The sequence below is a fragment of the Mastigoproctus giganteus genome, chromosome 3, assembly GCF_048544385.1.
Source record: "Mastigoproctus giganteus isolate SK-2022 chromosome 3, ASM4854438v1, whole genome shotgun sequence".
Lineage (NCBI taxonomy): Eukaryota > Metazoa > Arthropoda > Arachnida > Uropygi > Thelyphonidae > Mastigoproctus > Mastigoproctus giganteus.
This window is the reverse complement of record NC_143577.1, coordinates 55,160,551-55,183,237: the sequence shown is the minus strand read 5'-3', so window position 1 is coordinate 55,183,237 and position 22,687 is coordinate 55,160,551. Positions and strand designations below refer to the sequence as shown.

At 36.6% G+C, this 22,687-nt stretch overlaps 1 protein-coding gene across 2 annotated transcripts in view; it reads left to right on the top strand.

The window, feature by feature from the left end:
* Positions 1-21,983, top strand: part of Cyfip (Cytoplasmic FMR1-interacting protein Sra-1) — a 425,647-nt gene extending 403,664 nt beyond the window's left edge. For both annotated transcript variants that reach the window (XM_090369296.1, XM_090369295.1), the window contains exons 27-28: positions 6,824-6,971; positions 21,391-21,983. In XM_090369296.1, coding sequence (XP_090225422.1) covers positions 6,824-6,971; positions 21,391-21,600 — 358 coding nt within the window. In that variant the 3' untranslated portion in view covers positions 21,601-21,983. The remainder of the gene's footprint in view (positions 1-6,823; positions 6,972-21,390) is intronic.
* The last annotated feature ends 704 nt before the right edge of the window (positions 21,984-22,687 follow it).

Here is a 22,687-nt window from a genome sequence, read left to right as displayed (position 1 = left end):
GGAATGGTGTGATTTTTTTTTTTTTTTTTTTTTGGCTGATGCTGCATAAGCTCATACACTTGCTTTCTTGCATCACATACCACCACTACTACTACTACTGCTACTAATCAGTGTATACAGTGTCAGGAGACCATTTTGAAGGAGATATATCTAATTGGCTGGTAAGCTTAATTGTTTCTTAATTATTAGTTCATTGCCCAGATTTTTTTGATCAGACTTTATATCATACATAAATGTTGCAGTTATCCCACTTGTCATGCATTTTATTTTTTGGGACATAAACCGGCAAGTGCAAATTGTTTTTATTGTTTTATGGTAGTGACCTCCAGAAATGTATTATTATTATTAACCATATGGTGCAAGGGGAGCCTTATACTGCACCAGCCAAAAAGGGAAAAAAAAAAAAAAAAAAAAAAAAAAAAACCGTGTTATCCTGAGAGAGAGAGAGAGAGAGAGAGGTAGAAGGGAATCAGCAAGAAAGAAAAGAATGATGATAACCAGCTCAGGACCCTGTATTTGCTAAGCCCATACTCACCAGATGTGAGTCCCTGGGGTAAAATTACACAGGTATTCAAAATTGATTCTTATAACAGAACATATGATAATGATGAAAGTGTAGTGCAATTTCCATTATAAAAATGACTTTTTTATAGAGATAAATAGCTAAGTTATATAGCAATAATTTTAACTTCCGAGGCCTTGGAACAAATTACAAAAAAAAAAACAAAAAAAAACCAGTGTTATTGGGTTCACATTGCAAAATATGTTTCCACGATTTTTTAAAGTTTGCACTGGATGGCAAGAACGTAAAGTCGAATTTCCGCAAGTCGAGTATTACGTAAGCTGGGGAGTGGCTGTAATTGTATATATTTTGTATAGAGAACATGCTCATATTTTGGGATATTGTTTGCTTTAATATTCGTAATTTATGGAACAGAGGGTGACATTTCTCTCTTTCAGTATTGTCACTTATTTGGTAAGTTCTTAATGTAGCATAAGCTCAGCTTACAGCTATTTAAGCTGGTCATACAGCACCTGTATGAACTAATGATCAATTTGACCTAAGAACAGTTAAGAGTGAACAGAGAAAGAAAATGTATGGTGTGCGGGGTCCATCTGGAAAAAATGTAGCTTTTAATAAATTATGAAATTTTATCTTGGTCGTGTGCAGTTGAATGTTTTTTGTGCACTTAAATTAAGTTGTTAATGGAAGAGATTAAACATTGAAGAACTGGCAAAGAAATACTACTTTGCTGAACCAAGCTAAAAGAAGAAAGATGTAAAAATTACATCCCATTATCAGAACATTCGAATTAAATTATAACGACTTTCAAAGCAGTATAATTTTAGTTATGCTTTTAATGTATTTAGTATATTTTAGTGCATATTTGCATGTAATCTTTTCCTTTAAAGTAGCTTTCATGGTTAATCTCTTCTGTAAATAGTGACTTATTCACGAGTACAACAAAAGAGAGAGAGATAGATTTAATTCTGCATAACTAAAGTTAAATTTCACAACTGTAATCAAACATGCATTTTATCAGCTCTTCTAAAGTGAAACCAAATTGTTCACAAACTTGTGTAAGTTCTGTATGACCAACTTACTTAACTGTAATTGGCAGCCACAAATCATAAGTATTAAACAGTAAACAATATCCCAAGAAATGGATATTCTCTCTTTAGCATGTATTTATAATTATGTGTAATAAGCAGTAAAGCACATTTTAATTTACAAGATTGTATACAACAAGGTTATGACTAGTAATGGCAGCAAAAATGAAACTTAGCAATCTATTATTACTTTTGAGAAAGTGATTGAATTTCTCCACAATACTGTTGTTATTTTTCTCACATTGATTAAATTAATGTTGTTAATTTTCTATTCACAAATGTTTACCACAATGAAACTTAGATTCTTAACATTTAGCATTAGCATTAGCATTAGTAGAGGCATATGATGCAAGAAAGCAAGCTTATTCAGCATCAGCCAAAAAAAAAAAACACACCACTCCCACTTCACCCCTCCCTCCGTTCGTTCGAAATACCTGTCCAGTTGAGCCTTAAATTTGTTTAGGCTATCAACTTCAACAACAGGTGATGGAAGTCGGTTCCACCAACCAACCACCCGCTGGCCAAAGGCAAATTTCCGCACATCTATCCGACATCCGTCCTTCCTCAATTTGAATTTATGCCCTCTGATGTGATTATTCTGGGCAAGATGAAGAATCCCATTGGCACTGAACATGCTCAAACCATTCAAAGCCTTATACACCTCTATCAGATCACCTCGCCGGTGCCTAGTCTCTCTGTAATTTGCAAAACTTAAGCCTTTCTTCGTAAGAGCAACCCTTTGTTCCATTCACTAATCTTGTTGCCCTTCTCTGTACCCGTTCCAGCAGCTCTACATCCTTCTTGAAATGAGGCCTCCAGACCTGTATACAGTACTCAAGATGTGGCCTAACCATTGCCTTATACAAGGGAATAATCACCTCCTTATCCCTGCTAGAAAAATTCCTGTATATCATTGACAAGACACCATGAGCTACTCTTGCAGCTCGTCTGCACTGCTCAGAGAACTTCATATCTGCCTGCACAATTACCCCCAGGTCCTTTTCATTCTCCACCACTGTCAGTGTAGTACCGCAGAGTTGATACGTTGCTCTGGGGTTACTGTTTCCCATATGTAGTACTTTACATTTGTCAATGTTAAACTTCATTTGCCACCTCTCAGCCCATCTGTTCAACCTTTCCAGATCCTGTTGCAGCAGCATAGCGTCAGTAGTGTCCTTAACAACCCTGCCAACCTTTGTATCATCTGCAAACTTGGACATTAAACTTGATATACCATCATCAATATCATTCATAAACACCGAAAACAACAACGGACCCAACACTGAACTCTGAGGAACTCCACTAATAACATTAGTCCACGTTGAGCAGTGTCCATTGATTACCACTCTCTGTCTTCTGCCACTCAACCATCCCCTTATCCATAGCAGCAATTTGCCTCCAATGCCACACTGCTCCAATTTGTGCAGCAGTCTTCCATGTGCAACAGTATCAAAAGCCTTTCTAAGATCCAAATATATAATATCAAAGTTATTCCCTGCATCCAGTTCTTTTGTGACTACATCATAGTATCCAATCAAATTGGTCAGGCAAGACTTGCCCTTTACAAAACCATGCTGCGTCTGAGCTATAACTGAATTCTTGTCTAGATGATCCTACAGTGCTTCTTTAACCAGTGCCTCCATTAATTTACCTGGAACAGAAGTTAAACTAACAGGTCTATAATTACTTGTGTCAGCCTTTGATCCTCCTTTGTGAATTGGGGTTACATTTGCACATCTCTAGTCTATGGGTACCTCCCCTGAGTCCAAAGAAGCTCTCATAATTATGGCTAGGGGTTTGCTTACTTCCTTTGCTGCTTACTTTAATATAACTGGATAGATCCCATCCACCCCAGGTGCCTTTTTTATGTTTATCCTCAACAATCTCTCCTCCACTTTCCTCTCAGTTATTACAAAATCATCTAGCTCACTGCCAATGTTTACTTTACCTACGTCATTCTCCTTCCTGAATAACTCCTCATGCGTGAATGTAGATGCAAAATACTCGTTTAGATTGTTAGCCACCTGAGCAGGATCCTCAACTGTTGAACCATCAATATCCAATGTACCAATCTGATTCAACCCTTTCCTTCTTGAGTTTAAATAGGTAAAGAACTCTTTTCTGTTTTTCTTTGCATCCTTTGCCAAGGATTTTGCGTAGTCTGCCTTTGCCTGCCTAATCTCCTTTGTGACTTGGTTACAGACCAACTTATATCTATCATAGGCTTCCATGTCACCCATTAATTTGTATGTATTCCATGCATTTTTCTTCTCTGCCACATGTCTCATTAGTTCATCTGACAACCATTTAGGCCTAAACCTTGAACAGTATTTCTTAGTTGGTATGTAAAGCCTGGTAGCTTCCAAGATTAGTTCCTTGAATGCTTCCCATTTTGAGTTTGCTGTTGGTAACATCATCAGTTGGTCCCACTGTATAGAATTTAAATACTGTCTCACACCATCATAGTCGCTTTTATGAAAACAAAAACCCTTCCCTTTACCTCTGATGGTAGTTACCTCCTTGAGTAAATCCCACTTCAACACACTGTGATCACTGCCACCTAGTGGTTCATTTATCTGCAGATTCTTAATGCATGAAGAATCACTACTGATAATCAGATCAAGAGTATTGCTCCCTCTTGTTGCCGCACGAACATGCTGATGTAGAAAACAGTCATCCAATAAATCCACAAAAGCCTTGCAAGTGTGTGAGTGACCAACCACAAATTCCAGTCAATATCTGGGAAATTAAAATCCCCCATTATAAGACTCTCTGATTTACTGGCCCACTCTATTTCCCTGTACAATATCTTATTATACTCATCAGAGTCATTAGGCCTATAGCACACTCCTACTCTCAATTTTGATTTCCCTATGCTTATGTCACACCAAACTGACTCGACACTGCCCTGTTCATCGATGTCGACTGGCTTCACTTCCTTGGATTTTATGTGTTTCTTAACTAATAGCATAACCCCTCCTCCCCTCCTGTCCTGTCTATCCTTTCTATACACATTGTATTCCCCAAATTCCAGTTCCGCATTCCTTATATCTGTGTGACACCACGTCTCTGATATCCCAACAATATCTGCCTTTGATGTTTTGAGCAATACCTCAAATTCATCAAATTTATTTACCAAACTCCTAGCATTGGTGTACACGCAGGTATACATGCGCCTGTTTCTATTCCTAGCTACCCTAACACAACCCATGTGTTTACTTGTACCACAATGACTCCCAGCAGTCTCTGAAATAGCCTGCATCTTGTTTTTCAGGCTTCTGCTCATTTCAATAGAAGCAGTGCAAGAATCACTTCCACCTCTGCCAGTGGCTACTGTTAATTTATTAGTCCTTGTATCCCCCCAATCTAGCAGTTTTTCGACCCTCCTAACATTGCCTCGACAGCATCAGCAAAAATTCTTGCACCCTTTCTATTTAAGTGTTTCCCATCCCTGTAGAAGCAATCTCTCCTGTTAACAAGTACAGTCCAGGCCGAAAAAAATTCTACCCCTCGAGCCTTGCACAATCCCTCCAGGGCCGAATTGATCGACAAGGCTCTCATCATATACTCCCTATCGTGTCTGGGCAGAAATGCAGACACTTTCAAATTCAACCCTAATTCACGGCTTTTTTTCAACAGTGACCTGTACTTGCCAAGTAATTCCGCCTGTCTCCTACTCTTATTAGTGCCAACCTGTACAACTATATCACCTTTTTTGCCCTTAAAAGATGATATCCGCTCTACAACGTCATCAACCTTTGCCCCTGGCAGACATACCCTGGTCCTATTCCACCTATCCTTTTTACAAAGCATGTTCCCCATTTCCCTGACAATAGAGTCACCAACAACTACTAGTTCCTGTGGGACCAGCGCATTCTGCCTAGGGGGCTGCCTCTGTGTTGCCGGATGACGAAGTGCAAGCTCTGGCGTTGATGTGGGCAGCTGAGAGCTTGATGGGCCCCTCAATTTATTTCCTTCGAGGGCATCCACCCTGTCCTTCAAGCTCTCATAAAGGCCCATAACAACGCTGAGTTGTCACCTGATTTCCTTGCACTCCTTACATCGTGCACACACAAAGACATCCCCCTTGGCAGTATCATGTCCCGTACCCGACTGCTCCGCAAACATCAAGCAAACAGTGCATTTTAAAAGACTATGATTCAGAGGGCAACTGCCCCCCTCAGTTCTCCCCTGAGCCACAGCACTCCCATTAGCTTGAGCCTTTTGCTTTGCTGCTCTGGTCTGAGTCATGATTTTTAAATGAGAGTTGCAAAAATCCTGCACAGTGCTAATAAGAATATCTGCCTTTAAAAATACTAACCTGTTTAAATCAAAACGGATGTATTTTGAACTTCAAGTTAACCAGATTTTAACAAACAAATGAAAAAAAGTTTCATTTTGTTCCATGACAAAGCAATTAATACTGTTCTTAGAGCACTATATAAGAACATCTCCAATTTTCTGCAGTAACATTTTGGTATCAACAAAGAAGTAAGGTAGACAGTATTTATAGCATCAGTCCCCCACCTACCCCCAAAAATAGTGGGGGGGATACCTTCCATCTAATATCTGTCTAGTTCCAACGTGCTTTATTGACCCAAACTGGAATCTGAAATGATGTCAGTTTTGTTACTGCCCAAACTAATATAATCATATCAGTCACAAGCCTGTTGTCTATGAATTTTGTAATCATTTTTTGAAACAGTGTCGATAATTAAAAAGCTACTAATACTTACAAACGTGATGTCATATTAGGAATAATATTATGGCTTAATTTTCAACTGAAACTGTTTTTTATTTAGTACTCATGGTCTAAATTATTGTTAATGAAAAATAATTGCCCAACGTTCTGAGAGAGCGGGGGTATTTAAAGCTTTTTAATGTTGCATTGGTTACTTTCATGTTTTATTTTATTTTTAACAGGAGATATAAATATTTTATTTTGTAGTAGTAAGAATTATTATTATTAAATTTTCAGCCAACAGTTTTTATCATTTAGCATTTGTGGACTAAACTGTTAATTAAATATAATTTCTCTAGCATACTGAGAGGTATTTAAAAATGTTAATGTTGCATAAATCAGCCTTTAATTTTTATATTTCATATTAATAGATATTTTATGAAATATAAATTGAAATGTAATATATATGTATAAAATGAAATATAAATTTTTATATTTCATATTAAGAGGTATTAATACTTTATTTTATAGACAGTTATTTGGAGAAGGTCTTAATTGGGCAGGCTGTGCAATGATTGTTTTACTGGGCCAGCAAAGAAGATTTGAAGCTTTAGATTTCTGCTATCATATCTTGAGGGTCCAGAGAGTAGATGGTAAAGATGAAATAGTGAAAGGAATTGTAAGTATGCTTTGACACCTCTGTTCATAAGCATACAATCGCGTTGTACTTTTAAGTTTAAAAAAAAGTAAAGCAATAAGATTTAGATTTTTTAGGACGTAAAACTTCTATGAAAGCTTGCTTGATTTCCTTATTTAGCCAATAAATTTAAGTTCAGCCCTGGAAACATGCTGTTATATGTGAGAATAATTACATTTAACTTAAAAAATAGTAATCAGTATTGGCTTGCTTTTAGTACATATTATCCATTTATAAGTAAATTAATTAGAATAAGTAAATAGTAAGTAGAATAATAAAATAGTATAAACATTATCAGGAATTCAAGAATAGTGAAATTGACAAGTGACTGAGTAATTTAAAGCTAATTGATGTTAATTTTGTTTTATACACCTCATGCTCCAGTTTGCTGTTGTTGTTGTTATTTTGGTTTTTAGGAGCATTAGCAACTAAGGCCATATTGCTCCAGGGATATGCGGTGGTCATGCCCTGACCTTTCCGCATCTTCCGTATTTAATGGTCACGGGCTCGAACCCCGGTCTAATCAAGCTATGCATTGCTGCTCCTGTCCACCTGGCTATGGAAGTGCCTCTCCGGTTTGCATACAGCTGGCCACGAGTATGACAACTCAAATTCATAAGTTCATTTAAACTGGTAGATTTAGTCTTGTATTGAATTGTTTTTAATGATATAAATAATCAAAGAAACATTTTTATTCTCTACCCCCCTGCACCAACCTTATTGAGCACAGCTTCCTATTTTCAAGTAAATTAACATTCTCAGTCAATTTAAAATAGTTACTGAAGGGAATATTAAAGAATTTTACACCAAATTGTGCTATAATGGAATATAATATGAACTGATATATGTTCAAATGTTTCTAAATGTTTCCAACCCAAGCACGGTACTAAGTACTATAGGTTCTAATACCTCTCGTGTTTGGGGTTCACATTAAAAAAAAAAAAAAAAAATTGCTATTCCCCTATATTAAATACACTTTGCCTTCTTGGGTAGCACATTGGTCATGTTGCTGTCCTTCCACACCACATGGAAGAGGCATGGAGTTTGAATCCAATCAAGATGGAATCAAGATTTTTACAGAATATACTGTGTAAGGGTGTAAGGCACTGTGTGAGATGAATACTCAAAATTTATTGAAAATTGTCCACTTGCCTCCTTCATATGGTTTATGCTTTTTAAAATGGTTTATTGAGTCCCCAAAGTAGAAATTAGACAAAAACTAAAACCTGTTTCCTATAAAAAGGCACACAGGATACCCAAAGTTGGATTTCAAATGTCAAAAATAATGCAATATTTAATATGTTGGATGTGTGCTTTTTTGGTTAGAAATAGGTTTAAGTCTTTTGTCTAGTTTTTGCTTTGAGGACTTAATAGACTATTTAAAATTACATAAATAATGAGGAATTGAGTGTCATAATGATGCAAGAGAGCAAACTTGTTCTGAATCTGCCAAAAAAAAAAAAATAATAATACAAATAAAATAAATAAATAAATAAAATAAAAATCCTCTTGTATTATTCTCAGTCTCTGCCTATCCAGATCTTCCTTGAATTTTGCCAAACTCTGTCTCAGCTACTGTTACAGACAGTTTATTCCAACATTCCACAACATGTTGCTTGAAAGTAAGCTTCAGATATAGTCCATTGTTACTCCCTAAGATTTTATTTTTGTGCTCTCTTGTCCATGTCTCACTCACCATTCAGAAGATCCCTCCCCCATTCATTTTACTAGTCATCCTCAGAACCTTTTACACCTTAATCAAATCCTCCCCCAGAGTATCTAGTTGTAAGCTCTGCAGATCTAGGCCACTCCTCATAGATATAATGCTTGGAACCTTTAACCAACCTGTTCACCCTTTGCACCTTTTCTAGAAACTGTGTCTCTTAAATGCAGCCTATAGACCTGTATAAAATATCCCAAATGTGCTATCTCTAATTGCAATAATTCATAGAAAGAACATAATATATCCATGTATTCTTCTTGCCACCCACTTACACTGTATGTTGAACTTGACATCTGTCTGCATCGTAATCCTCAAGTGTGAACCTATTTAATTCTAGTCTGCCTAATCTATAGCTGCCAACCCTCTGGATTTACAATCAAGAATCTGTCTTTTACTTGATGTGATCCTTCTCTGTCTCAATCTCTGTCTTTATGCAAAAAACCATCTTTTTCTTCTCTCTCTCTCTCATACACACATGTATATTAAAATTGAAATTTTAAAATTATGCAAATTTCTGCTTATTTTCGTTAATGAATTGGGTATCAGGTATGCTTCAGCACAGGTATACAGGTAGTTCTCGACTTTACGAGTTAATTCGTTCCTAGCATGCACTTGTAAAGCGGGAATTTATTTCACATAGACATAAGGTTAAAAGTAGGGGTTACGTTCTCAACAATGAAATTAGTTAGCTAATTAGTTTATGTTTAAACAATGATTGATTTATCCAAAGAAATGAAAACGTAGCCTGTAAAATCAGGCAAATTATAATAATAGACTATATAATATCAGTGTAAATACACCATAGTTAACCCATATATTTGAGCTACGATTGTAGCGTAGAAGGCATCGTTTTAAATGTATCTCATAATGTGGTTGCCTTCACAACAAGATAGCTACTATTGAATTACTTCAAATAAATAACGCTTCTCTAGTAGAGAAGACTACTGTTATTTATTTTCAGCAGTACCACCACCCAGACGATCGTTTCGAAGCTTTTTGGCTTCGTCATCAGTGGGCGGGCAGGTACCCAGGTAATACAACAAGCCATCTCAGTTGCGAAGTTATATCCACATTATGAGAGATGCCAGAAGGGTGTGGTGGTAATGTATTTGGAAAATTAAATGCACTAGGCATAATCCTTATGGGTTTTGATAATTAACTATATAATATCAGTGTAAATACACCATAGTTAACCCATATATTTGAGCTACGATTGTAGCGTAGAAGGCATCGTTTTAAATGTATCTCATAATGTGGTTGCCTTCACAACAAGATAGCTACTATTGAATTACTTCAAATAAATAACGCTTCTCTAGTAGAGAAGACTACTGTTATTTATTTTCAGCAGTACCACCACCCAGACGATCGTTTCGAAGCTTTTTGGCTTCGTCATCAGTGGGCGGGCAGGTACCCAGGTAATACAACAAGCCATCTCAGTTGCGAAGTTATATCCACATTATGAGAGATGCCAGAAGGGTGTGGTGGTAATGTATTTGGAAAATTAAATGCACTAGGCATAATCCTTATGGGTTTTGATAATTAACTATATAATATCAGTGTAAATACACCATAGTTAACCCATATATTTGAGCTACGATTGTAGCGTAGAAGGCATCGTTTTAAATGTATCTCATAATGTGGTTGCCTTCACAACAAGATAGCTACTATTGAATTACTTCAAATAAATAACGCTTCTCTAGTAGAGAAGACTACTGTTATTTATTTTCAGCAGTACCACCACCCAGACGATCGTTTCGAAGCTTTTTGGCTTCGTCATCAGTGGGCGGGCAGGTACCCAGGTAATACAACAAGCCATCTCAGTTGCGAAGTTATATCCACATTATGAGAGATGCCAGAAGGGTGTGGTGGTAATGTATTTGGAAAATTAAATGCACTAGGCATAATCCTTATGGGTTTTGATAATTAACTATATAATATCAGTGTAAATACACCATAGTTAACCCATATATTTGAGCTACGATTGTAGCGTAGAAGGCATCGTTTTAAATGTATCTCATAATGTGGTTGCCTTCACAACAAGATAGCTACTATTGAATTACTTCAAATAAATAACGCTTCTCTAGTAGAGAAGACTACTGTTATTTATTTTCAGCAGTACCACCACCCAGACGATCGTTTCGAAGCTTTTTGGCTTCGTCATCAGTGGGCGGGCAGGTACCCAGGTAATACAACAAGCCATCTCAGTTGCGAAGTTTTATCCACATTATGAGAGATGCCAGAAGGGTGTGGTGGTAATGTATTTGGAAAATTAAATGCACTAGGCATAATCCTTATGGGTTTTGATAATTAACTATATAATATCAGTGTAAATACACCATAGTTAACCCATATATTTGAGCTACGATTGTAGCGTAGAAGGCATCGTTTTAAATGTATCTCATAATGTATCTCGTTTTAAATGTATCTCGTTTTAAATGTATCTCATAATTCTACGCTACAATCGTAGCTCAAATATATGGGTTAACTATGGTGTATTTACACTGATATTATATAGTTAATTATCAAAACCCATAAGGATTATGCCTAGTGCATTTAATTTTCCAAATACATTACCACCACACCCTTCTGGCATCTCTCATAATGTGGATATAACTTCGCAACTGAGATGGCTTGTTGTATTACCTGGGTACCTGCCCGCCCACTGATGACGAAGCCAAAAAGCTTTGAAACGATCGTCTGGGTGGTGGTACTGCTGAAAATAAATAACAGTAGTCTTCTCTACTAGAGAAGCGTTATTTATTTGAAGTAATTCAATAGTAGCTATCTTGTTGTGAAGGCAACCACATTATGAGATACATTTAAAACGATGCCTTCTACGCTACAATCGTAGCTCAAATATATGGGTTAACTATGGTGTATTTACACTGATATTATATAGTTAATTATCAAAACCCATAAGGATTATGCCTAGTGCATTTAATTTTCCAAATACATTACCACCACACCCTTCTGGCATCTCTCATAATGTGGATATAACTTCGCAACTGAGATGGCTTGTTGTATTACCTGGGTACCTGCCCGCCCACTGATGACGAAGCCAAAAAGCTTCGAAACGATCGTCTGGGTGGTGGTACTGCTGAAAATAAATAACAGTAGTCTTCTCTACTAGAGAAGCGTTATTTATTTGAAGTAATTCAATAGTAGCTATCTTGTTGTGAAGGCAACCACATTATGAGATACATTTAAAACGATGCCTTCTACGCTACAATCGTAGCTCAAATATATGGGTTAACTATGGTGTATTTACACTGATATTATATAGTTAATTATCAAAACCCATAAGGATTATGCCTAGTGCATTTAATTTTCCAAATACATTACCACCACACCCTTCTGGCATCTCTCATAATGTGGATATAACTTCGCAACTGAGATGGCTTGTTGTATTACCTGGGTACCTGCCCGCCCACTGATGACGAAGCCAAAAAGCTTCGAAACGATCGTCTGGGTGGTGGTACTGCTGAAAATAAATAACAGTAATCTTCTCTACTAGAGAAGCGTTATTTATTTGAAGTAATTCAATAGTAGCTATCTTGTTGTGAAGGCAACCACATTATGAGATACATTTAAAACGATGCCTTCTACGCTACAATCGTAGCTCAAATATATGGGTTAACTATGGTGTATTTACACTGATATTATATAGTTAATTATCAAAACCCATAAGGATTATGCCTAGTGCATTTAATTTTCCAAATATAATAATAGAGAAATTATTTATGACTTACAAATGTTAAAGAATGTTTATTCTTCATCATCATTGACTAAATGCACACTCGTTGATCACTCATTATTGGCTCAGCACTTGTTGGTTTGTTCAACAAGGAGTCTTCTTCTTCAGAAATGTTTCAAGAGGCATTTGTTTCCAAGATAATCTCTTTTAATTATAAATTTCACGATTGCATGCATAAGCATTTTTAACGGCACACACGTTGCATTTTTTAAAGGCACACACTTTCCGTGGAGTAACAAGTTTACGAAGCTTAAAAAAAAGAATGAAGAGAAGATTCTGAAAATTTATTTATGTTTTTTATACAATTGAAGATCAGTAAAGGGGAAACATTTCACCATAATAACATTAAAAAAACCACACAATTCCAGCTGGCGGGCATCTCGGTAGCCAGGTGGGAAGGAGCAGCAGTGCGTAGCACACACGCTTCTTGATTAGACCGGGGTTCGAGCCTGTCACCACCAAATACGGAGGATACGAAAAGGTCAAGGGAATGACCACCGCATATTCCCGGAGCAATATGGCCTTGGTTGCTAATGCTCCTAAAAACCAAATAATAAACAAACAAACAAACAATTCCAGCTATCGGTATTTTCACAAATGCAAGAAAATCGAGTTTACTACCCATTTATAATTGCTTGCATTAACAGAAAAACCCAATAAACCGGAAAGTGCAAATTGTTTTTATTGTTTTATGGTCGTGACCTCCAGAAATGTGCTTTAGAAAAATATCACAAAGGTGTTTAAAATTGATTCTTATAACAGAACATATGATAACGATGAAAGTGTAGTGCATTTTAATGATTTGAATTGGTAACTAATACAGTTTACAAACCATGCTCACGATCTTTTATATGGCCTTAAGGTCACGCTCGTGACCTTAAAAATGACATTTTGGAGAGCTTAGTTATACAGCAAAAATTTCAACTTCCGAGATCTTGAAACGAATTACCAAAAAACAATGTGTTATTGGGTTCACATTACGATATTTTAACGATACGATGGTGTCTCTGGAACAGATTAATATCATAAAAGCGGGTACACTGTATTGTATAGCTACGCATGTGGTTTGAAATGTGGTATTTATGAATGTTTAACATTCATTTTTTGCAATTAATGTTCATATTTTCGATTATGTTGATACTTGGGGAAAAAACTCGTAAACTTGAGAACTCATAAAGCGAGAACTGCCTGTACTATCAGGTATGCTACAGCAGTCTACATTTCAATATAGAAACATCAGATATTAGTGTTGTTCTCTGTTATATGCAGTCATTTCAGTAAGATGCCAAAGAAATATGGCATTAAATTTCAGAAGACTTATCACAAGATTTTCAGTGTATTTTAAAATCTGAAAAAGGTAACACCTTTTTCAGATTTGTACCATTTGCCTTATGTACCATATGTAGGTGTGATTTTTCAGTTCTAAGTAGTAGGAAATGCAATCAAGACATTAACAAATAAGTCTTAGGGCAGAATGGAGTGTATAGAAATAAATGAAAAAATAATGTCATGGAAAGAAGTGGTAGTGATGATTCTGAAAAATGGGCCATTTTTTATTGCCACAGATGGCAGTAATCATAGTGATTTCCAAGCTATATCTCCATTGTGGTGATCTTTTGTAATAATAATAAATAAATAAAACTCTCTCACACACACCAAACTGCAAGAAGTTTGATTTCATCATTAGACGGTAACTCTGCAGGGTGTACAGCATCGGATTCCTACACTGCCTGGCACTTAGCGTTGATAATGTGCACACAAATTAATAAGATTGTCATCTTATTAATTTGTGTGCTGAAAAGGAAGACCTGTGAAAGTGGATGAATATTTGGTGGAAATTTACCACTATCTAGAAAAAATTGCTAAAGGAAAGATATAATTAGCTTCAACTAATGCATGCCAGTGAAGTAAAAAAGATTTTGAAGCATGTAATAGTAACAATAATCGTGGCATGTGATGCAAGAAAGCAAGATTATGTAGCATCAGCTCAAAAAAAAAAAAAAAAAAAAAAACACACATTCATTCCATCTAAACATTTGTCCAGTTCCTCCTTGAATTTATTTACGCAATCAACTTCCATGACGGATGGAAGTTTGTTCCAGCAATCAACTACCCACTGGCTAAAGGCAAACTGCAGCCCATCTATTCTATAACTGTCTTTCCTCAGTTTGAATTTATGTCCCATCAGGTTCGTAATCTGAGCAAGAGGAAGAATCCCATCAGAATTGAGCCTGCTCAACCCATTCAAGGTCTTATACATCTCACAGGTGCCTAGTCTCCAGCCACTGCAGTTTGCAGAAATTAAGCCTCTCTTTGTAAGAGGATCCCTTCATTCTCCTTACCAATCTCATTGCTCAAGCAACTCTACATCCTTCCTAAAATGAGACCTCCAGATCTGTATGCAATATTCAAAGTGTGGCCAGATTATACAAAGGCCAACCTTTTGTCCAAAGGGATAATCACCTTTTCCCTACTAGCAAAATTCCTGTATATCATTGACAATATCCCATTGACCTGCTCTGGCTGCCTGTCTGCATTGCTCAGAAAATTTCATATCTGACTGCTCAATTGCTCTCAAGTCTTTTTCATTTTGCACCACCCACCCTAAGTGTAGTACCACACAGTTGGTATGTTTCTCTTGGCTTACTACTACCCATATGCAGTACTTTGCATTTGTTAATGTTAAACTTCAGTTGCCACTTCTCAGTCTTCTATGCACAACAGTTTCAAAAGCTTTCCTGAAATCCAAGTATATGGTATCAAAAGTATTTTTTACAACCAGTTCCTTTGTAACCACATCGTATCCAATCAAATTTGTCAGACAAGACTTTCCCTTAACAAACCCATGCTGCAGTCTTGTCTAGATGATCCTGCAGTGCATCTTTAACCAGTGACTCCATTATTTTCCCTGGAACAGAAGTTAGTTTAACTGGTCTGTAATTACTCGTGTGACCCTTAGATCTCCCTTTGTGAAGAGGGAGAAAAATTTGCATATCTCCAGTCCATGGGGACTTCCGCTGAGTCCATGGATGCTCTCATAATTATGGCTAAGGATTTGCTTACTTCCTTTTCCACCTCCTTTAATATAGCTGGATAGAAGAGTTATTAGGGGAGGAACATGCCAGAAGTGTGATAAACTTCTGGCATTTTCTTCCCTTAGTATTTTGCCGTATTCTTATATTCCTAAATGATAATGATAAGGAATAGAGGAGAGGCTGTTAAAATATGCTGATAATTTAAATGATCAAAGGGTGGTTAATGATCATAAGGTGCTTTAAAAGGATTTTGGCTAACTGCAAGAATAAAGAGAGCCAATGTGTGTACATGTTGGCTCTCTTTGATTAAATGTGTAATTAGACTGGTAAAGCAGTGGAAATCTTTGACAGGTCTGTTTAAAGAAGATATTAGTATTAGTAATGGCCACATGGTGCGAGGAAGCCTATGGCTTATGCTGCACCAGCCAAAAAAAAAAAAAAAAAGTAAATAAATAAATAATAATAAAATAACAAAAAATACATAAAACAAAATAATATGAATAAAAACAAATTAATAATAATAAGAAGAAAATTTAAAAAAATTATAATAATAAAAATTAATAATAGAAAAGGAAATGTACAACCTATGCATTTCCCTAGGCTGTGAGCCCTACCACCCATGTAGGTAACTTATTCCAGTAATTTTTAAACTCGCTGGCTAAAATAAACATATTATAAGTGGTTAGAAAAGTAGTATGAGCACTTTTCAGTTACAAAATGGAAAAGTATAAGATATCACTAGTGAGTGGCACTGACCCATGTTCAAATTCAGTTTGGGATCCAAAAGTTTTGAAAGAAAACAAAATTGATGAAATCAAGAAAATGGACTTCTGAATTGCAAACTTCTAGTAAAGGCAAACCTAAACAAATTGTGCAAACTGTTAATTCTAGGCATGTTATCCTCACTTATGCAGAGTATATTTCTCTCTTCTAGCTTGAATAAACCAATTTGCTTGTTTCTTTTAAATGTTATTCCAACGTACCTTACATCCGTGTATTGTTCATTACTCCTAGATGTGTTGAAGAATGTTATGTGAAAATTTAATTTACTAACAATTCAAATCTTCCACTTCCATTTTAGAAATTGATTACCATAGCAGACTAAATCAGAAGGATGATTCAGTTCTTTTGCTCAGTGGGGAAGTACTTTATTGCTATGTGTGACTACATGTTGCACAAGTTCCTGTTGAAAAACAATGTTCTTGTAAATGAGGTAGCACAAATTTTATCAACTGGCAGTACATTTTCAAATTTGAATTTTTTTGTGGACAAGTATTCAGTATTTCCTGGTATCACTAAAGATAAAGAATATATGAAGCAATAGATGATTTACGGCAACTCTTTGGTTGGGAAACTGACAAGGGCACCTGAAATATAGCAAATTATCCCAAGTCGTTCTTGGCATTTTAAAAATTCTTCATATTCAGCCAGGTTAGAAAACAAAAACTAAATTCAGATTTTCTCTTTCTGGTGAATCTTTGGAAATGCTTTAGGCAGCCAAGTCTGTACAGCAGTGCCATTATTATGAACAAACCTTTAATGTTTCTGAAAAGGCCAAGTCTGCAACAGTATCTTTCTTGTAGCAATCAAAATCAGTTGTTGTGTAATAGAATAGCAACACACAAATCCACAAACAGAAAAATGTTAGGTAAATAATTTTTAAACACAGTGAAATTTAATTTATTAGTACAATATGGGCTTCTTAAGAAACCTGCTTTTTCCAAAAATTTCCTGTTTCCTTATTATAAACGTCTGGTCTCCAGCTTTTTGAAGGTCAAAAGTTAGCAACTATGCTAATCTGTGAACTACCCTGGTCTGTTCCCCAAGTGCAGTAATTTGCATTTGGTAGCATCAAGCTTCAGCTGCCATTTTTCAAACCATACTTGCAGTCAGACAAAATCCTTTTAAATTAATCACCCTTCAATCATATAAATTATTAGCAGACTTTAACAGCTTCTTCTGTATTCATTATTGTTTAGGAAGATAAGAAACAACGGAGGTCCAATCAGTGGTCTATGAGGGACCCCACTTGCTACTCCCATCCATTCCGAAGAACATTTATGCTCTACCCTGTCTCCTGTCCTTCAACCAACCCATAATCAACTGATGGGTCTTCCCCATTATCCTGACTTATGCTAATTGGTCTCTTAAAGAACTGTACCAGAAGTCTTACTAAAATCCAGATATGTATTGTCAAACTTGTTTCTTGCACCCAACCGCTTTATAATCTCATCATAGTAATTTTCCATATTTTCCAGGCAGGATATCACCCTTTGTAGAACTATGCTGAGACTTATTTAGGTTACTGGTCTTGCTGAGATAGTTCTGTATTGTATCTTTAACCATAGATTCCATAATCTTACCAATGCAAAAGTCAAATTCACTGGGGTGTAATTGATCATTTTATTGGCTCTTCCCTTATGGATAGGGGAGACATTGGCACTTGTCTGATCTAAGGAATCCTTGAGTCTAATTGATAAAGAGATTAGCTTGACTAGCAGTGACCCAGAAAATTCACTGTACCCGTATCTATGAATCCAGTGCCCCTACGTATGTGGATACCATCATTGTATAAACCAGTTTTTCTTAACTGGTTTTGACCCAACTTCAGGAAGTCCTTGAAAACTTTTGAAATAGGTTTAAAATTGTTTTAATATTTATTTTAATGATTAAACTATATTAAGCTTTTAATGGCATGCTGCAATAAATTTCTTGCTGTTTAGGTGGGTCATACAGTTAAAAAAAAAATCAGAAATGGTACTCAAAATAACTGGTTACACCCTAGGTGTCCCTCTGTGACACCTAGGGTGTAACACAAATGAAGATTTCTTTCACACTGGCATGCTGTTTATGATTACTGCATATACTGATATGCAGCAACCAGACAGTTTCATTTATAGTCTTCTGCTATAGCGACAAGAGAAGTTTAATTCTTCGCTGTAACAACTTATATTTATGGCAACCAATATATACCAGCCATAGCTGACAGTAAGCTATTTTTAGAATTTGTAGAACTATGCTGAGACTCATTTAGGTTACTGGTCTTGCTGAGATGGTTCTGTATTGTATCTTTAACCATAGATTCCATAATCTTACCAATGCAAAAGTCAAATTCACTGGGGTTATGCATGTAATGGATTCATTCTCACAACATTCATACCAGTGGTCACATATGCTACTTCAGGACCATAGCCAGTCTGATTTGCCCCTGATAAATCTTTCATCAGGATGCCACCAGGCATTTCATAACATGTTTTTTATGTTGCTGCACTGCAAGGCCTGATCAAGATGTCAGGGAAATATGGTCCTAATAAATAAATCAGTCATATTTGCCTATACATGTGGCATCTTTTAACTTGAGGATAAAATATGGACCACCCTCACTCGAAATATTATTTTCAGGGATGGTGGGGTGTGGTATAGAACGTGTTTATCAAAGTAAAAGCTTTCTTGCTGATGTGGCAGTCCATACCACTGAATAATTGGGACAGGTAAATCTCTACATTCAGACCCATCTTTGTATGGTTTGCATTGTCATTGCTGAGTTGAGTATGCATCCTATATATACAGGGTGATTCACTACCAGTGCAACAAATTTGCAGGTGTAGGGGGCACAAAGACGAATCGAAATCACATAAAATTGCAGGGTCCGAAATGCCTTCGTCATGTGGTAGAGGTCGCGTGAACAGCGATCCCGCTGGAAGTCAGCATTTGCGAACCGTTTCTGTTGAAGAAACCAAGTAGCAAAAGTCCTCCGGAGTGGATAATCCGTAGGCTGCAATGATTGGACGCGTTGCAGATGGTATGAACTCATTTGGTTTGTTGACAGTATCCTCCATACAGTGGATTGGGAAATACCCAGTCGTTGGCCTATCGCTCGAGTACTCATACTCGGATTGCCTTCTGCAAGACGTAGGACATTCTCCTCATTGTCTGGCGTCCTCATCGTTCGCTCTCGATTCATGGTACCTCTCGTGAAACAACCAGTCTCGCGTAACCTTCTCATCATATGATTAAAATTGTATGAGGAGGAGCACGCCTGTGCGGGAAACATTCCTGGTACAAGTGCAGAGCGGCACGCCCGTTACAGTCCGCAGCTCCATACGCGAGGTGCATGTCGGCCAGTTCAACGTTTGAATACTCGTTCATCCTACTAGCTTGGGAGCCGGTTCACAAATGCTGACTTCCAGCAGGATCGCTGTTCACGCGACCTCCTGTTCAACGTCCTCTACCGCATGACGAAGGCATTTCGGACCCTGCAATGCTATGTGATTCCGATTCGTCTTTGTGCCCCCTACACCTCCTGCAAGTTTGTCGCACTGGTAGTGAATCACCCTGTATATATGTAAAGATGTGTAGGGCTATGATGACTTTTGACCACTGTAATTTTATGGTTTTTAATGTTTTATACATTTTTGAGTGGCCATTTTATTAGGTACATCCCCTCCTCCCATCAACCAAGGAATTGACTTGCTCTATCAGAAACAGCGCTGTCTCCTTACCAGGCTATTACATATTCTGGTAAGGAGAGAATTCTTCTGTACGTGGCCAGATATGGAAGAATTGTGTGTGTACATATTCACACACATAGATACTATTAATTGGAAAATTTCATATTGTGTTGTGTGACATAAATATTTTAATGGTAACAATACAAAATTCAGGGAGAAAATGGACCCATTTGGCACATATGCTGGTCACAGACACCAGCATATGTGCCATCCTGCTGAAGTGCTCATGCACAGTAGTGTCTATGCTGTACTGAGAATGGTCTAATAGCCAGAAAATAACCAAAGGCAGTCTTGTGGCCAGACGGGCTGCCTTCATCTAGGCTAACAGAGGGCAAGGAGAATCATGCAATCTAACACACGCCACCCAATCAAATGACAGCACAGTGTGCAAAGAGGTATGGCAGTAGATAACTTCACCACACTGTCATCTACTGCCATTCATGGCAGCTAAAAACAATTAGCTATAGATACATTGGGCTCAGGATCACTGGACATTTGAGGAGCAGAAAAAAAGGTTACTTAGTCAAACGTTAGTTAAAGTTGTTCCATGCTGGTAGCTGGACCAAGGTATGGTAATAATGGCATGAATCAATGGACCCATTGTGTCAACATTATAGGCTAGTGGCAGAAGTGTGGTGATATGGAGTGGGTTTTTGTGGCACATATTATGGTCCCCTGATATTAGTAGATCAACATCTGAATGTGACGGACTACTTAAATACTGTTCCTAACCAGGTGCATTACTACGTGCTCATATTTTATCCGATAGTAGTTACTTCCATCAGAAATAAATCATGTCATTAGGCGTGGTTTATCATCATCGTTCAGTATTGGTTCCATTAGTGCGAGGATTTACTATACTTCGTTGGCCTACTGAATCACCAGATCTCAACTCAGTTGAATGTCTATAGAATGAAGTGAAACAAGCTTTTCACAGGAGGGGTCCCATCACCTTCCAATCCGAGGTAGCTGCTAGATGTGATAGTCTGCATGGTACGACAACATCCTGGAATGTTTTCAGAAATCCATGGAATCTGTGTCCTGATGACTTGAGGCTATTCTAAGAACTAAAGGAAGTGCTACTCACTATTAGGTCAGTGCACATTGATAAACTTACTCTTTGATGCATATGGAACCCTGTAACTAGTTCTCTTTACATCTTACTAAAATAAATATGAAAACACTTGTATCTTTCCTTTCCTGTTCTGTCCTCTCTTCAGAACATCTGGTTTGAAATTTCAATTCAGAGTGGTAGAAACCACTTGTTATAGGTTTGGGTGTTATTAGAAATTAAGTAAAAAGCCATATTAAATATGCAGATTTATAATGGATATAATAATATACATATTTCATATTTATTTTATTTCTCTATTTTTAGCCATTAAAGAAAATGGTGGATCGCATTAGAAGATTTCAAGTGCTGAATAGTCAGATATTTGCAATTCTTAACAAATACTTAAAAACAAGTGATACGGACAACTTGCCTGTAGAACACGTGCGTTGTTTTCAGCCCCCAATACATCAGTCTTTAGCTGCAGGGCAGGGAGGTAGTACAATTTATATGAGACCTGAAGGTGTCCCAAAATAATAGTAATGAAATCTAAGAAAATTCCAGGTGCCAGGGAAAATGCACAAAGAAAGAAAATGTGTTGTAGCAATTTTAAGAAATTAAATAGTCCAATACAAAGTTGTGCCTGTTAATACTTAGTTATGCTAATTTAATAAAATTTTTTAACTCTGTTTAAAAAAATATTTTTTTTTTTGGAAAGCTGTAAATAGTTTAAGCAAAGATTTTGTTTCTATTCAAGGAATATTAGTGTTCTCTTTCTAGTAGAAGTATTAGTTTATTAAAGATTTTATTTTTTTATGTGGAGATATGGATATTGCTAACCTGTATTCTGTCTGTATGTATGCAGTAGCTACTATTGTTTATAATATTTTTATGAAATTATATGTGTATAATTTTAGCCAAAAGAGGGACATATTTCATCCTACCCATTTATCAATTTCACTGAGATATATACCGCCCTTAAATTCCCTGTATTAAGACAGTTTTATGCAGAAATGTTTGATGCATAGGTTTACCAACAGTAAATTCCACAAGGATATCAGACATTTCCTCGTATCTGGTATGGTTTTGATTAACACAGTAAACCTCAGAAAATTTTATACAGAAAATGAAACTTGGTGTTATTGATAGAACCATTAAATATTTGGGATGAGAAAAGAAAGAACACTCTCCACTACTTGGTTGAAGATTATATATTGCTTCCTGCTGATACCAAATAGTCAATTGGATAGATATTTAATAGTAAACATTATTTATTTAACAATTAATGCCTGTGATAGTACAGACAAATATACATATCAAATTCATTCACTGTTTCAGGAATACTTAGTGAAATAAATAACAATTAACCTAAAACTTCTATGGACAGAGCTAAGGTAGATTTGTCTCTGTATCATTGCCTAACAAACTGCCAGGCAGTGCCTCTACTAATAAAAACCATAGCAGTGCACTACAAAAATTTGCAGTGTGAGATTGTAAGTTATTCAATATGTATATATGAAAGGGTGGAAATGGACGAAGTGAGGTGGGGGGGGCAACAATTTCAGACATTAAATAATGTCAGGGTTGGGAGGATGAAGGGTGAAAAATAAATTTTGCTTTTTAA